The sequence below is a fragment of the Neolamprologus brichardi genome, chromosome 10, assembly GCF_056152115.1.
Source record: "Neolamprologus brichardi isolate AB-2024 chromosome 10, ASM5615211v1, whole genome shotgun sequence".
Taxonomy (NCBI): Eukaryota; Metazoa; Chordata; class Actinopteri; order Cichliformes; family Cichlidae; genus Neolamprologus; species Neolamprologus brichardi.
This window is the reverse complement of record NC_142113.1, coordinates 19,284,113-19,299,866: the sequence shown is the minus strand read 5'-3', so window position 1 is coordinate 19,299,866 and position 15,754 is coordinate 19,284,113. Positions and strand designations below refer to the sequence as shown.

General features: G+C 39.3%; 1 protein-coding gene across 1 annotated transcript in view; it reads right to left on the bottom strand.

Moving 5' to 3' along the window:
- Positions 1-3,062: 3,062 nt before the first annotated feature.
- Positions 3,063-15,754, bottom strand: part of LOC102785766 (replication protein A 70 kDa DNA-binding subunit-like) — a 45,551-nt gene continuing 32,859 nt past the window's right edge. Inside the window, exons 14-17 of the mRNA XM_087847354.1 lie at positions 11,618-11,794; positions 11,373-11,480; positions 11,169-11,255; positions 3,063-3,821 (exon numbers count right to left, since the gene is read on the bottom strand). Coding sequence (XP_087703480.1) covers positions 3,720-3,821; positions 11,169-11,255; positions 11,373-11,480; positions 11,618-11,794 — 474 coding nt within the window. The 3' untranslated portion in view covers positions 3,063-3,719. The remainder of the gene's footprint in view (positions 3,822-11,168; positions 11,256-11,372; positions 11,481-11,617; positions 11,795-15,754) is intronic.

The window sequence follows — 15,754 nt, the reverse complement described above, 5'->3', positions numbered from 1 at the left end:
GTCCACTTCTAATTTCAGCCCCACGAGCCTGCTCAGTGTTTGTTGTCGTGCTTATTCCCCATTATTTTTATTATCAGTAGTCCATGCTACCGTATTGTTTGGCCAGTTTATGCTGTTGGCAAATTGTTCATAATCATACTGAGAAAAGTAAAAACAAATAAAAAACAAAAATAGGAGTGGTGGATGTTTATATGCTTAAAATGGGTAATTTCAGCCTGTTGCTAGGTAGTTGCTAGGCAGGTGAAATTAAACTTTAATGGATATAAATGAGGTATTATTGTTGTGAAATTAAAATGGCAGGAAGACTTCATGAGGTGGTAGAGGTGCATAAAGGCTAAAACCAAGTCATTTTATCCTGTTGCCAGGCAACGTGATAGCGTCATAATACATCATGTGTAATACTAATTTTGTGGATATAAATGAGATGCTGTTGGGATAGGATGTTTTTATAAGGTATTACAGGTGCCTAAATGCTAAATATTGTCATTTTAGCCCATTGCTATTTGGTTGCAAGGCAACATAGTGACATCATATTATCTCATTTAGTGGAGGATTTTCAAGGGTCTAAGTTGTACCAAAACCATTGAATGGAAGAGTTGTGTCTTTTTCACAGCAATGGCTGCTCATGGAGCCTCACAACAGATCCCAAAGGAAGCGTCATAAACTAAGTGCGCCATAGAGATATAGCAGCACAGTCTGAGATTCATTTTTAAAATATAGGAAGTTAAAAAACAAGTCTGTATGTTCTTAGCACACATTTCAAATGCCCTTTAAGCAGTTGGAAGAACTATTTGAAGGCTACATGACCCACATTATGACCCCAAATTGGGAACCCCCACTGATAGGACTCCGACTTATTCAAGGACTCTGAATTGTACATGTGTGCTCAGCTCCTGGTGGTTCAGAAGGAGTTGGAGGACAAAGACACAAACAAACACGCAGATGGAGATTGTAAGATTACTGCTATTAAACCAATAAGTATATTTGTTATTATGGTCGTCATCATCAGTATGGCAACCAGTTTGACACCTTTTGAATTGAAAGCTGTTCCAGGTGTCTCCCAGATCCTAATATATTCTCTCTTTGCTATTCTTTTCCATCCAGCCATTCAAGGCAGACAGCTGCTTATCCTGGAGCTGGTTGTCTTGGAGGTTTCCTTTCAGTACAAAGAGAGCTTTACTCCTCAAGGATGAACTGCCGGCTTTCTCTCTTGGTACTGTAAGGTGTTGACCTCTGTTTGTAAAGTGTATTGAGATGAAAAACTGCATGTCAGGATTTGAAGAAAAACTAAAGTGAACAAGCTGCAGAAATAAGGAATTGTTTTTCAATGACATCTGTGGCTCATACCAAAGGTCTTCATGTCGTAACAACGAACACTAATAATGAGAAAAGTTTAGCCCACAACAGCTGAATGAATATCTTTTTTCAAATGCCACAAGTACAGTATTATAGACAAGCATGTGATGTAGAATATGTAGATGCACATGAAATATTCATGTGCAAATATTCCCCATTCTAACACCCCACCTTCCCTCCCCACTTCACACACATATCCGCAGAGACAGGATGGCCTGTGGACAGATTGACTGTGATCAGGACTTTGACCTCCGTGATAACCGCAGCTCATTTCCATTTGCTGTCCTTGTTGCCTCACACACCTCGCGCAGATAGAGAGACAGACTGTGTATTCACCGGACTGAAACTCCCACATTCCCACAAAGAAGATATGCCAGCCTCACTGGCAATTCAGTTCACTACTTCTTCGCACGTCACATTCAGATAAAGTTCTCAAAGGATAATAAAAATTCTCCTAATCTCTTTGCTGTGTCCTCCTCTGTCCCACAATGCCTTGGGGCTGGCTAAGGCTGCAGATTGACATGTCTCCATCTTAAGTCTCAATCATCAGCAAGGCTTTAAGTTGGAAATGACTTTCTGATCTCATGGACTCCTTTTTAGATTTACTGAGCAGAACAGAGGGTTACACTTACTCTACCGACTTAATCTAGCAAAAAATAAAATACTTAAAAAAAAAGTCTTGATTTGATTTGACCTGGAAGAGTTTGGGAGTAAAGTGAACCTCAAAAGCTGGAGTCACTTCTGCTGTAAGTGGTTTGGCCAGCATGGGACTATTTATGTTTGTTAAAAAAGTAGTATGACTCAAAGTCAACCTTTAATCACTCATGTAAATCCCTTCACGCTTTGGCTTTAAAATGCTTTCTGTGTTAGTAAATGTTAGTAAATGTCACTACATTCAATGTACGCTGTCTAATTTTTATGTCTTTAGGAAGTGATTATTAGAGAGTGACGCATCAGAGCACTGAACAAAAACAACAAAAAACTCATATAGAGATAATGGAATAAGTTGGGCAAGAGTTGACACATGGATAAAAAGATTACTGTGTGCATTATAATCTCCCAAATCTCCACACATGGCAGGCAGCAGGCGGGAGATGTTACTGCTGGTGCTTGGGAGAGGAGGGAGCAGGCAGCATGCTGCCAACATAAATCAGTGTCATGGCCTTGAGCCACACCTTACTGGAGGAATGCCACTGAAGCACTTCCCTTGCTTTCTAGTGTCTTAATGCATACTCAGTGAGCAAAAAGGACTCTCTAATATTGATAGAGACATTTAATTTGAAAGTAATTTCGAACTGAAATGCCTGATTTATCAGTGAACCGAGTGTGACTTTTAATCACTGCATTCACCCACCTGTCTCATGGCCACGCCAGTCACAGTATGAGAGTATTTTTCCTAAACTGTCAGGCAAAATATTGTATATATATAATATTTCCAGTGCCCTTTTTGGTTCTTGAGATAAAACGCCACAGAAAAATGTCCGTCTCCTTCCTAAAACTTTTAGCTTTCAATTTGATTATTTACAAAGCACGCCAGCTGCCTCAGGTCACCTTATCCTGTGAGGTGAAAACCTTACAATATTTCAGAAAGAAATCCAGGTGTTTAATATCTCTAAAAAATATAATATTTTCTGATCTCCCAGCAAATGCAATTTTCCGTTTTATAAGCCTACCTGTTTAGACAACACAGATAAAGACAAAGACACTTTCTATTTTAATGTCCTTTTAATGCCTGTTTTTTTCTTGTCTGACATTTCTTGGAAGCACAAAAGGAAACCAAACACAAACGCACACGCACACACACCCAAGTTATCTTTTAAGAACAAGGCGCACGCTGTGAATGCAGCTTAAGCACGTGCATCCCCCACGCATTTTTTCCAAGACTCTGTTTGAAGAAAAAAAACAAAAAACAAAGATTAAATAAATGTGACTCATCTACGTCTTACTCAACTAACACTGAGCATCACCAGTACAAAACCGAAGAAATAAGTCACGTTGATGAAGAAAAAAGAAAACACTACGATCATAGTATTTACATGATGCGTAAGACGTGAAAATGTAAGCAGGACACGGTAAAAATTCTTTAAACTGAAAACACAAAGTTAAATTGCCATTAAAATAAAGCTGGAAGTCACTTCCATCAGATCTTTTTGCCTTTTTTCCCTCCGCTCTGTGAAGGAAGTCATTTGCTAAATATCAGTCTTTTGTTTGGCTGCCATTTAGATGAATCACTGGCCGCCCCCTCTCCTGTCTCAGCCTGATATGCTGTTATCTCGCAGGTGGGAAAAAGTCGGACACTGGTCGCAGAATGGCGAAAGATGCGTTTAATGACCAGACAGACATTTGAATGGGTGGGACTAAGTTCATCTAGCCAATTTGTAGATGTTTTGCAGGAGTCTCCGGCTGTATTCTCTGTGGTCGACCGGCTGGACTTCCATTACAGTTACCTTCACTCGACTCTCATCCTGTGGAGGAAACAGAGAGTTTGAGTTCAGTGCACAGCATCGGGTAAGGAAACAACAACTTTAACCTCTGTGATCAGCACGATTCAAGACTGCACATAATCATTAATCTACTGAACCAATTAAGACCCAAGCGGTGGAAAGTCTGCTTTAGGACTGAAACTTCCTGCTATTGACAGAGCTTTGCTGTCAGCTCAGACTTGTACCAACAACCTTCTTCTCAAAATCTATGCAAAAAGCCGCAAGGCCAGTAGATTTTATTGTATGGTCTAATTTCAGATCCTTTGGCAAGTGTGAGCCATGATGTCGTTAGTCATCTCGAGCTGAGCTGCATAATTTACATGGTATTTAATATGTTGATTTTAATTTGCATTGCCTGCTTCTTCTGTTTTGATACGTTGGAAAATCTCACAAATGTAAGAAAACGAGAGCGGCTTTTTTCCCCCCATGATGTAAGCAAATCTTGTCATCAAAGCGCTCTCTTTGGGAACCAGACACCTCTGATGATGAATTTAAGCATTTCACCTCAAACGGTGTAAATTCAGTAAGTCAGACTGAGTCCTGACTGTCGCAAGACTAAAAAAAATAAAAAATAAAAGGCTTCCAACATAAACAAGAACACAAACACTGGCTACTGCACGATCACTTCAGCAATATTTAGCAAAAACTCGTGTGATTACTCAAACCCAATGTACTGTGTGATTATAAAATGACCCTATGTGGCCCCAAGGCGGGAAGCAGAGCAGGAAAGGTGACACTTTCCATGTCATTTACAAAAGTAAGCAAAAAGAAGGATGTTCCACCTGTTCCCTTCATATTAATAAAAATGATATCCATAAAAACATATTCTAATCTGCCATATTATACAGAGCTACAGTGTTTAGTGCCTCGTAGCTTGAGGCTTCCTGGATCCACAGGCCAGCTTCTGTGTGAAGTTTGCATGTTCTCGGTGTGCCTGCGTGGGTTTCCTCCTCCCACAGATCAAAGACATGCTGGTTAGGTTAACTGGAGATTCTAAATTACCCATCGGTGTGAATGCGTGTTTGTACTTTCACAAACACAACAACAATTGAGATCGATAATTGTGTACGCAGATGTAAGTTGTCTCAACTGTTTGCAGTAAGAGTCACCATCAGTAAGTCAGATTCTGTACCATCAAACAATGGCATGATTTCCAGTGAAAGCATAAAGTCAAAAGCTCTTTTCTATCATAATCAGTGACAATTATTAAAGGGATTAATCCAGAGACAATTAGCAATTCACTTAGGATAAGCAGCATCTAGGATTGAACATTTGTTCACACGTTGATTCCACACTTCTACTCGTATTTTCAATTTGCATCTACCTCAGGCAAATTAAACAATACGTGGGGGGAAGGGGGGTTTGAATCGGAGGTTCCACTTGACAAAAGGTGACAACTTATTTAAAAATAATGGTTTTCCAAATGGTAGGGTACTGAGAGGAAGAAGGCTTGGTAATTTAATATGCGCAGACTAATACTGCAATCGCATCTGGAGAAAACAATTACTTCGTAGCCAAACATTCACCCTTGTTCTCTAACTCAATTTCAGGCGGTGCGCTGAAGTGGGGTTCTTCCCTGAAGGAATAAATACCAGCACTTCTGGATGTGTAGACAAAAAGAAAAAAACAGAACACACACACATGCAAAAGTACAGCGCACAACTAGCCAATAAACATTTACACTTACTGATGCTACATCTTCAAAGAGAATAATTAAGATGCTGTACTGTACTGAGCAAAAAAATAACCCAAAACTACCTGCAGAGAAATATTATTCATTAACAATCCAGCACTTAGGTCAAGAATATCTTAACACATTCACACAATAGGTTTTATGGAACTGAAATGAATAGGATAAATCCTGGTACCATTTTTTCTCCCATATATCCAGTAAAATGTATATGCAAGGCAACCTTGATAAAGGATTCTTAAAACTTGTCTGAAAGTGAATTAAGCCTCTGACAAGGTCACCAACCACCTTCTGTTAAATTCTACTGTAGGACTTTTGGGTCAAAAGGACTATTTTGGCCTATTTGCAAGAAAACACTGGAAAACTATTGCCCAGGAACACAAGTGTCTAGAAAGTCTGGCTCCTTGGAAACAATCTCTCTCTCTCTCTCTTTCAGAATTTTCTGAAAACTTTTTCCACACTCAAGGACAGCAAAAAGGTCTGAGTGTAATGTGGTGTGAATGCTGTGTTAAGAGTGTACTTGGCTCTGAATGGCCTGTCTGTTAAAACAGGGAAAGAAAAACAGATCTCCAATGACACTAATAGATTCAATGAGACACAATCAATGTATTCACTTCAGACTGATGCACTTGGACTCTGACACAAGCACAGATATATGTGCACTAATACAGCAACACATATTTAAGATGAATAATCAGCCAGCCTGGAACAGATTCAAAGACTAAGACTTGAACTTAATTATCACATCTGAGTACTGGTTTGAAATCAGATACACATTTCTTTGGATTGTCTTTTAAACAAATGCAAATTAAAAGATTATGTGTAAACAGCGCTCTTTAGTGCTCCGTAAATCCAATTCACCATGTTGTGAATTGTGTGTGTGTAGGAGAGGAAGATGAGCCTCTACTGCACTCAGTTCTGGAGCACTAGTTTCTGATTCACTGCACATGCTCCTGCCTTTGTAAGGCACCACCTTAATGAAAGTCGGCAGACAGTTAAGACAGAACTTTATTTAAATACAGCATTTACATTTTTATTTACGTCTGTTGCCAGCTGCGTTGGACTTTTTCATCGTGTGAAGGATTTGCAAATTTGTTTACCTGGTTGTGAATATAGACCAGATGTTGTGATGATAAATGCACATTTATCATCACAACATCTGTATAAGAGTCTCCCACTTTTATACCTGTCGTAAAGTATAAAAGCAGGCCAATTTTATCAGTTACTGCTTTGCTTCTTGTACTTTCTGTTTTCAGAGCTCACTTGAGCAAAGTAATCTATTCTTAATATAATATTTGTTAAATGCCAAATGTGAAAAACCTGGCAAACCCCAAAGCTTTCAGAGACTACACCCCCAACAGAGGGGTATGTCAAGTTGCCTTAAGCAATTTCTGCAATTTTTGAAAAAAACAAAACAAAATGTCAATCACGTCTTCCTCATGTAGAGATTAGCCAGGTAAGAAGGGGGACAGAGGGAGTCTGACCTTCATTCTTAAACTCTCAATTATCATTCTTCACACAGCTGTCACCTTTAAAGCAGAGCTAAAAGAGACTGATGCTCTTCAGCACCGTCATCACCATATTTAAACAATTATTGTGGCTTCTCTGTAATTCTCATTAATCACAAAAAAACTTACATATACAAAAGTTAGCAATTGGAATGCTTATGTGTGAATAATATTTGTTTACTTACAAAAACATATACATTACGGTCCTGGGATTAAAGAGTCAGTTTGCTGGATTTGAAAATCAGAGCACTTTGGCCACATCGTGACGGCTGCCACAGCCCTAAAACTAACCTTACCCATCGTCACGCAACAAAAGAAGCCTTAAACAAACTGAAAGGAGGTCATCTGGTCTGATGAGTCCTGTTTTCCTTTAAATCCCTCGTGTGCTATTTACTTTGGGAAATAACGTCAGTGCTGGTGTTTGCTTTTGGTGAGTGTGTTGCTCTGGTGAATGCTCTGAGCATTCCACATGGGTCCATAACACTGCTATAGACCAGGTACAACTCAGTGATTTCCCCCATCAGGAAAAACTGGCTATGCCACACTGCCCGTTGTTCAAGAACTGATTGAAGAACACAATGGACTCAAGGTTCTTTGAAACGTTACCTTCAATTTTCTCAAATCTCTAGAAAACGTAGACACAACTACACAAATTATAGGCCTTCAGAGGTTGATAATGTTAGGGTGACTTATATGCTTAAGAAATCTGATATTAAAACATATCAAACATTTTTTTCTTCCACATGAAATAAACAGATTTAGCTAAGATGTGTAGCTTTTTATTTACATGCTTACATTCTTCAGGACTGCCCCCTGGTGGTCAAACTAAGTAGTGCCAAGACTCATGAGATGGTTTTAAGGGTCTCCTTTTTACTTCTAGATCTCATTTCTTGGCCAATATATATATGCTTTTACTGGCCGGGACCTTTTTTAAAATAGTATTTTCCTAAAATAGGCGATTATATAATATGAATTACCTTTGTGAGAGAAAGAAAAGAATTTATCATAACCTTGTCTAAACAGGATAATGGTCTAAATAGGAAGAGTGACTGATAGATAGATAGTACACTGGTAGAGTTGATGACTGAACAAAAACATGTGAGCACATTGTGCTTGTTAAGTCAAAAACCTGGTAGTTTGTCATCTCGCTTCTGTTCCTAAAAATAAGACAAACCTTAAAATATGATCCTAAGCCAGGTCGTTCTCTCTCTGCGTGTCTCTGTTATGACAAGTGACAAAGCACACACTTTACAACTTCATTAATCTTATTAGGTTCTGACATTTCATTGCGTTGTTCTATTTTTGTGAAAACAATGCGGTAGGACTTTTTGCCTTGTGTCACACAAGTGTGTAAGAATGAAGGCTTCGGTAGAAAGACAAAGTGAACAGCTCGTGTTTCGAAATCGCAGGCTGTGCCAAATGCAGACGGAAAAAATGTCTGAATACAGTGATAAGCCTTATGTAGAACACGTTTCTATTCTGAGCTCATTATATCTACTTTGTTGAAAACTGAAACGATCAAAAAAGTGCTCCTATTTGTCTTGAACTCTTCCTGACACATCCTGCAATAGAAAAATAAGTATTTACCTAAAAAGTTTAAAAAAAAATGTATTTGTGGTCTTGAAAAAACATGTTGTGAAAATGCTCTATGTCTCTCCACAGTATCACCTTTGATGCATAATTAACAGGTGATCAATGATTTTCTTTTTATTAAGTGCAAACTGCAATTCATTTATTTTTAATATTGTTGAATTAACTGAATAACCAGAGCACTGAATTACATGAATAAATCTGTATCAGTCTCTGCCTCAAACACAGACATGCATGGCAAAATAGCGCCTGTAATGACAAGCGCTTACTGTGCCTGCATTTGCGTTCAGGGTGAAAAAAAAACCCTGATTGCTCAGTTAGCTGTTCTGAAAGCTGCTTAGTTGTTCAGTAGATCATTTAAACTGTGTCTAAAACACTGTTGACATGTTTTCAATTTTTCATTTCCATTTGCTGCCAGCCAGGGCCCTCTGAACTGCGATGACTCCCCTTTTCTCTGTCTCACAATTTGAGCCCAGATTACCTTGAAATTTCCTTTGGACATTGATGGTTCTCAGTGGATAATTTACACAAAATGTTCATACTCCCAAGGTGAAGTAGTGTTTGTTTTGAAAAACTATGACTCCTTCTGTAATGCAGCCCTGAGGATGGCATTTTAAGCCCCACCGGTGGTAGGGCTGTAAGAAAAGCAAAATCATCAAAATGCCATTTGTTCTGACCAAAGCGTCTGCATTGTTCAATATAATGGAAACTGCAGCCTCCAGCATTTGCTCCTCTAACTTCAGGCTGGCAAGTAGACGTGATATGCTGACATTTAGCATAAACAGTTGCCTCCGCTTTCCACATAAAGAGCACTCTTTACTGAAATAAACATTATTGTTGGTGAAGTTAGACTTTCCTCACTTTATGGTTTATGGTTTATGAACTCTGCATAGTTTTCCTTGTAGATTTTCTCGAGGTCAGGACACAGACCATTCAGAGCTCATCCTACATCTCAATCATTCCACTCAGACTCTCGGTATGTGCCCCCAGCAGCAAATTAGACTCTGAATAATTACGCTAATTAGGCTTAGAAAGACAATAGCTAAATGCTAATTAGCGACTAATTAAGAGAAATGAATTCACAGCTGTATTTGTTTTCTGTTATCCAAAGTGCACTGGCTATAAAACAACTCCCCTGTCACTCTTATACTAATTGAAATGAGTTCGGATTCATGTTACGTGACTGACAGCATGTCGTGATTATACTGCTGTGGTGGGGCGTGGTCTGCGGTGCCGTGCAGGGAGGGCGGACGCACCTGCGCGGCATTCTTAAACACGCCTGCCTAGTTAAAAACACGGGGACTCAGGGGTTGGCGGGTATTGTGGTGTGACAAATATTGAATAAAATGGCTCAAACCTATGATCCCTGGACCCGCCGTGTCTCATTCACACCACAACTGCATATGTAGCCTTACATGCTTGGGTCTGCAGTGCAACCGAGTGGAAGACAATATCTGATGATGAGTGCTTTAACAAACTCATGAATGGCATGCAGATCATTCATTAATGCACTGCAATAGGTTATTATTGACAAAAATAATGCATGTTCCCTCAATCTAAGAAGAAATATTTTTTTCTGTTATATGTCTTTACATTAATGAGAATTTGAAAATTTGTTCATTTCTACGTGACTTCATAAAGAAAAGTGCCAATTATGCTTGGGTAAATGAAGCCTCTGTTAACACAGCTGGTTAAATTGTGGTTTATGTCAGCACTAACACTTCATATCGCCTCTTTTAATTTCATCCTTAAGGATCCTGCTGATCAGTAAATACCTTCCATTGCTAAAACTACAAGCTTTTCCTTATATCATATATATATATAACAATTAGGCTTTATACAAGTATCGAAGCACCAAAGACACTTCGACATGCAGACTGGAGGGGTTTGGATTCAAACCAAAGGCCTCCTGGTTAGTATGAGACCTGTAAGGGAGTGCTGGGATCTAACAAAGAGACTCAGCTGTGGCTACAACTGTAGCTTGCCTCCACCAGTGTGTGAATGTGAGAGTGAATGAATAGTGGAATTGTACAGCGCTTTGAGGTTCTCGAAAAGCGCTATATAAATGCAATCCATTATTATTATTATTATCATGTGTGGCTGTGGAGTTGATAAGCAGCAAATGTTGTAATTTCCCAAAACAATTACGTAATTGTAATTGGTCGCTGTCATATAAAAGAAACAGCTCGCACAAACACATCTGTGTATTGTAGCTGCTTTTTATTGTGAAACTGACCTGGAATTAAACCATTTACTAACTTCTACAACAATGTGACTTGTGTGCAAACCTTTTGTGTATTTTAAAAGCCTATTATTGCCGTATTGGGGAAATAAGATGCTTGCTGGTGTATTTGTTGAATATAGCGATAATACGGCTGTTTGTGACACTAGCCAATCAGGGTTGAATATTTCTCCAGGATCACTGAAAGAATGCTTATAGGACAATGATGAGCACTAGTGTGTACCAGTATATTCTGCTCTGCTGCTAAATTGTATTGCACTGTACCACTTTATATTGCACAGCAGTTTTTAGCCACTTACGTTGTAGGTCTCTAGCTTGACTCTGTTTTTAAAGATGTGAGTTGTGAAGTTGGCTTTCTGGAAGACTTCATCGAAGGCAGCTTCATCCTTAGAAACAAAAAACAAGGGAAATACAACATCACGAAGCACAGGAAGAAGTCTTTTACAGTTAGACCTTCTGGTAAAATTGCAAAGGCAATTTTCTTGTCTGCCTATGTGTCTTACTGTGTCTCTGAGATGTCCGAGAGTTTCTGCGCTGTGACCCAACAGGGCCTCAGCTGTCTCCTGGAAGCACGTCACCCACTGGTTATCCCCGAAGTCAGCTAAGTTGGCCTGAGAGAGGAACAGGCCGAGATGATGAGTGGGCGACAGATCATTTATATGTGTATGTGTGGTCATGCATATTCACGTAGGTTACAATAATTCTCATCACAGTATGTATAACAACCACTATTGATGTGCACACTTACAGAAAGTAAGAGTCTGTATTTAAAGTTGGGGAACTCTTTGTTACACTTTTCGCAGCGGTACAGCCCGTTCTGCTGGTCGATGACCTTCTTGTTGCAGTCTGCAGATGGACAAGCTTGGTACAGACAATTCTCCTTACGAATGTACAGCACTGTCGCCACGCAGCTGAAATACTGTGCCTGAAAATGGAACACAAAAACATATTTATCTTATTACAGGGGTTGAGCTCGATTGCTATAAACACCAAATCATATTGCTGCAATCGGATTGTCTCGGAAGCTGCGGTTAATCTGAAGGTGCTGTGCTAACCAGCAGCAGTTTAATTGCATTTTGTCTATTATATTTTTCAGTCTATTACTCTTCCATATTAAATGTGAATGTGGCAAATCAACCAAATCACCCGAGACTTGTTTTAAGAACTTTGCATTTAATGTGCAATTTTTGCAACAGTCAAACTATTCCTGCTGGAACCGGGAGACAATCTAGCATTGTTTCACCAGCTAATTAACACCAGTCCTCAAAAGCATAATTTAAGTCGGTGTCAGTAAAAATATGGCAAATTGACAGCATACAGCTGGAGGAGAAAGGAACTCATGGCAGAATAATAGTCAGTGCCCGTGTTATGGATCATTTAGTTTTCCTGTTTAACTGGCAGCGTTCTCCTTTGAATGTTTGCAGAGCTGGCAGATGTTAAAACAAGAAATTAACTGTAGCCGTCCTTGTAGCTGGCTCATATTTGCCTCCTTTCATTCAAGCTTTCAGAGCAAAGCCATCTGATTGCTTTTTTTTTTTTTTTTTGGAGTTCTAGAGTTGAATAAAACCGTTACATCATCTTGTAGACTCTTGAGCCAAGATTAAAGTTAAAGGTATGCGTATGAACACTGAAAAAAAAAACCCAGATCTGTACAAAAGTTTGAAACAAAAGTCTAAACAAATAATTGTAAATATAAATGCACTGTTCTTTAATAAAGTTATAAAAATAGTCCTGACTCAACAGGACTTATAAGACAGGTCAACAGTAATCATTACAAACTGACAGCTGATGACATTTCCAGTGCTTTGTCATTCTATAATTCTTTACATTTTGTGGTAGCAATTAACAACTGCAGGCTGCTTTAAGGCAGCTGACAAAAGATCTAAAACTGAAGCTAACCACAAAAGACAAACAAACCTCCCATATCACTACAAAAGAGCTTGAGGAAGGTTTAGCTGACAGCGAAGAGGTGATGCACCTTTCCCTTGTGCAGTGTTGATGCGTAAACAAGACTTACACAAAACAAGTTATCAGTAGGAAACATGGACTGCTACGTCATTCGGGAACTGAACATGTAATCTTTCAAAAAAAAGGAGCAGCATTTAAAAAAAAAAAAAACGACAAACAAACAAAAAACAACAGAACACAGGAGTGGAATAATTCAACAAATACCAAAATCTGTATGCAAATATCACGCAGTCAATCAAGAGAGTGAAGCTAAAAATAAGTTAGCTTCTATAAAGCAGCACTGATGCACAATCACTTTTACTGTTTGTGATTTTTAAACTGATAAAGAAAAAAGGAGTGCACTAATATTAGCGTATAAATTTGAAGTTTGCTGCAGGAGCTCTGTTTACTTCTTTTCACTTCAAAATATGTGATGTGTCCAAACCCGTGCATAGAAAAGTGACACAGCAAAATGAAGGTTTGACTTCTCAATTCATTCACTTGCAACAGATAACCGAGGAGCTCTTAGCTTAGGAAGCTGCATTAATATATTTACAAAGACAGACAACCTTTACTGTAGACATTACAACTTTTCTATTGAATGAGGCTGCTTAGAACTTTGGAATGTTTTAAAACTTTTCTTTTATATTGAGCGGCACATTAAAAGAAACATTCATCAGCGGTCCAGGTGAATAACCCTCAGTGGATGTGTTGTTTTCATCGAAATATTGTAAGTATTCTTTTGTGTTCAAGTGATGAAATTAAACGATAAAATCCAAAAGAAATGTGAGATCGAGAGGAATAAAAGTGGACCTTTCAGAGCGGACAGTTGTAAAGAGGGTGAAAGAGAAATACTAAATAAAATAAAAATACTCAGATCAAATTTGGCATCAACTGTAAAACTGTTGCCAACAAGTTGGCCCAGCTGGTAGATGCATGCTGTTTACACATCTCTATTTGACTTCCAAACAATCTTGGAACTGTTTAAAAAGAGAGCAGAGGGAGTTTGAGAATTCTTTGCATAATAAATGCAAGATGAGACGGATCTCTTTCTCTCTTCCTCTCTAGTTTTGAAATAGTGCTAATGTGCTAATGTATGCGCGCGCACAAGCATGCTGACATATACACACGGCTGCGGTGCAAGGTTATATGCAAAGACCCAAACTTGTGCATTTGCAATACACATACAATGAGCCGAACTTCCTTCTGTTAGGAATTTAAATTAAAGTGTACACAGTCAAACAGCATCAAATTAAAATGCAGCGATATTGCTGTAATTTAAACAGATATTAGCTCCTTAGGCAGCAGAACTCACACTGGTAAAATCAACAGCTAAAAAGGAAAGAAATGCTAATTCTATGGGGGGAAAAGGCTATTCTCTCATCCTGTGGAGACGCTCGGCATTTGATTTCCATAAATATAAATATAAAGAATGCACACAGCACAGGAACTGCATCTCGTTGGGAAAAGGCACGCACGTGGACGTGCCTGCATGCAAACATACGCGCGGTTAAGCACGGGGTGATGAATGTGATATACCTGCACATGCTTGGAAAAACCACAGAAATTTTTTTTTTCCTTGATTCACCAGAGGGTATTTCTTCTATCAGGAGAACAGGTCTTAAACAAGATGTTGGAATTGAAGCCAGAATTTAAAATGAAATGCTTTAAAATGCATTCTAAACAACAACTACAAGCTAGAGCTGGGCCAGACTCATTACTAATGTTGGCCTAAATGAGTCTATCAAAGACTCTTTCTAGGATGCTGGCCAAATTCGCGCGAGCACACACACACACACACACACACACACACACACACACACACACACACACACACACACACACACACACACACACACACACACACACGCTGACAGAGCAATGCTGTTCCTTCGTTATACAGCCCACACTCGCTGTAAAGTGTTTAGTAAGAGCATGGAATGTGAAAAGGCCGTTGTGTTCACAGCGTCGCTCATGAGAGGGTTGATGATGTCCTCTGTCCTCATGACCTCTACAGATACTGCCAGTCAGACTTAGAGCTCTTTGACACTTTTTCCCCCTCTAGCTAACACTGACTCACAGCCTCATAATCTGTCCACCCATCCATCTACCCAGTACACATGCCACACGGCAAGAACCCCTCTTGAACACTTAGTAAGGCTTTTTTTTTTTTTTTAATTAGGAGAATTCCTCCCGTTAGCAACACCGCTCTCCCCCTCAACACTCCACTCCCATTTTCCGCCTGCCTCATCACGTTTTGCAGACTTGGGCAGATTGGAGCGCTGGAAGGCTGGAGAGGTGGAAAGGCGATGAGTGGGGAAGGTGGTAGAAGGGTGGACGTAACAAGAGAAGAGAAAACAGGATGCTTTTTGAGAGCACGGGGTTGTTGAGGACTCCTAATGTTGGCAGATGCTACAGACAATGAGCGGACAGAGGTCATCGCGATCTGAACCATAGTGATTCCCACAAAACTAGACCACTCTAAATAAATCCCACTGCATTTGTCATCATCTTTCCGGTTCTCCCTTTGTGTTTTATTCTCTCCCTCAGTATTCCAGTGCATACACAAAAGCCTTAGGGCAAAGTCTTAACCTTAAGCACACTGAGGAGCGCCTGGAAGAGTAGCATGACTAACGCTGCACATAAAAACAGACACACTACAACGCAAAAATATGTGTGCACACTTACCTAAAGATTCAGAAACATTAACACACACACACACATAGCTCTGAAAATAGTTTTCATTCTTATCACACCAAATCCCTGTGTCACCTTCTGGCACCTAAATGCAATTAAAATTTGTATGTGGAAGGGCAACCAAGTGAAAATCTACTTCACATAATTGACGTGGCTGCACATGCCAACTTTAATGCTTGTCCCCAAACCCCAACACACACATTGCTACATTAATTAGAAATAGCTTGTATGCTTGCATCCG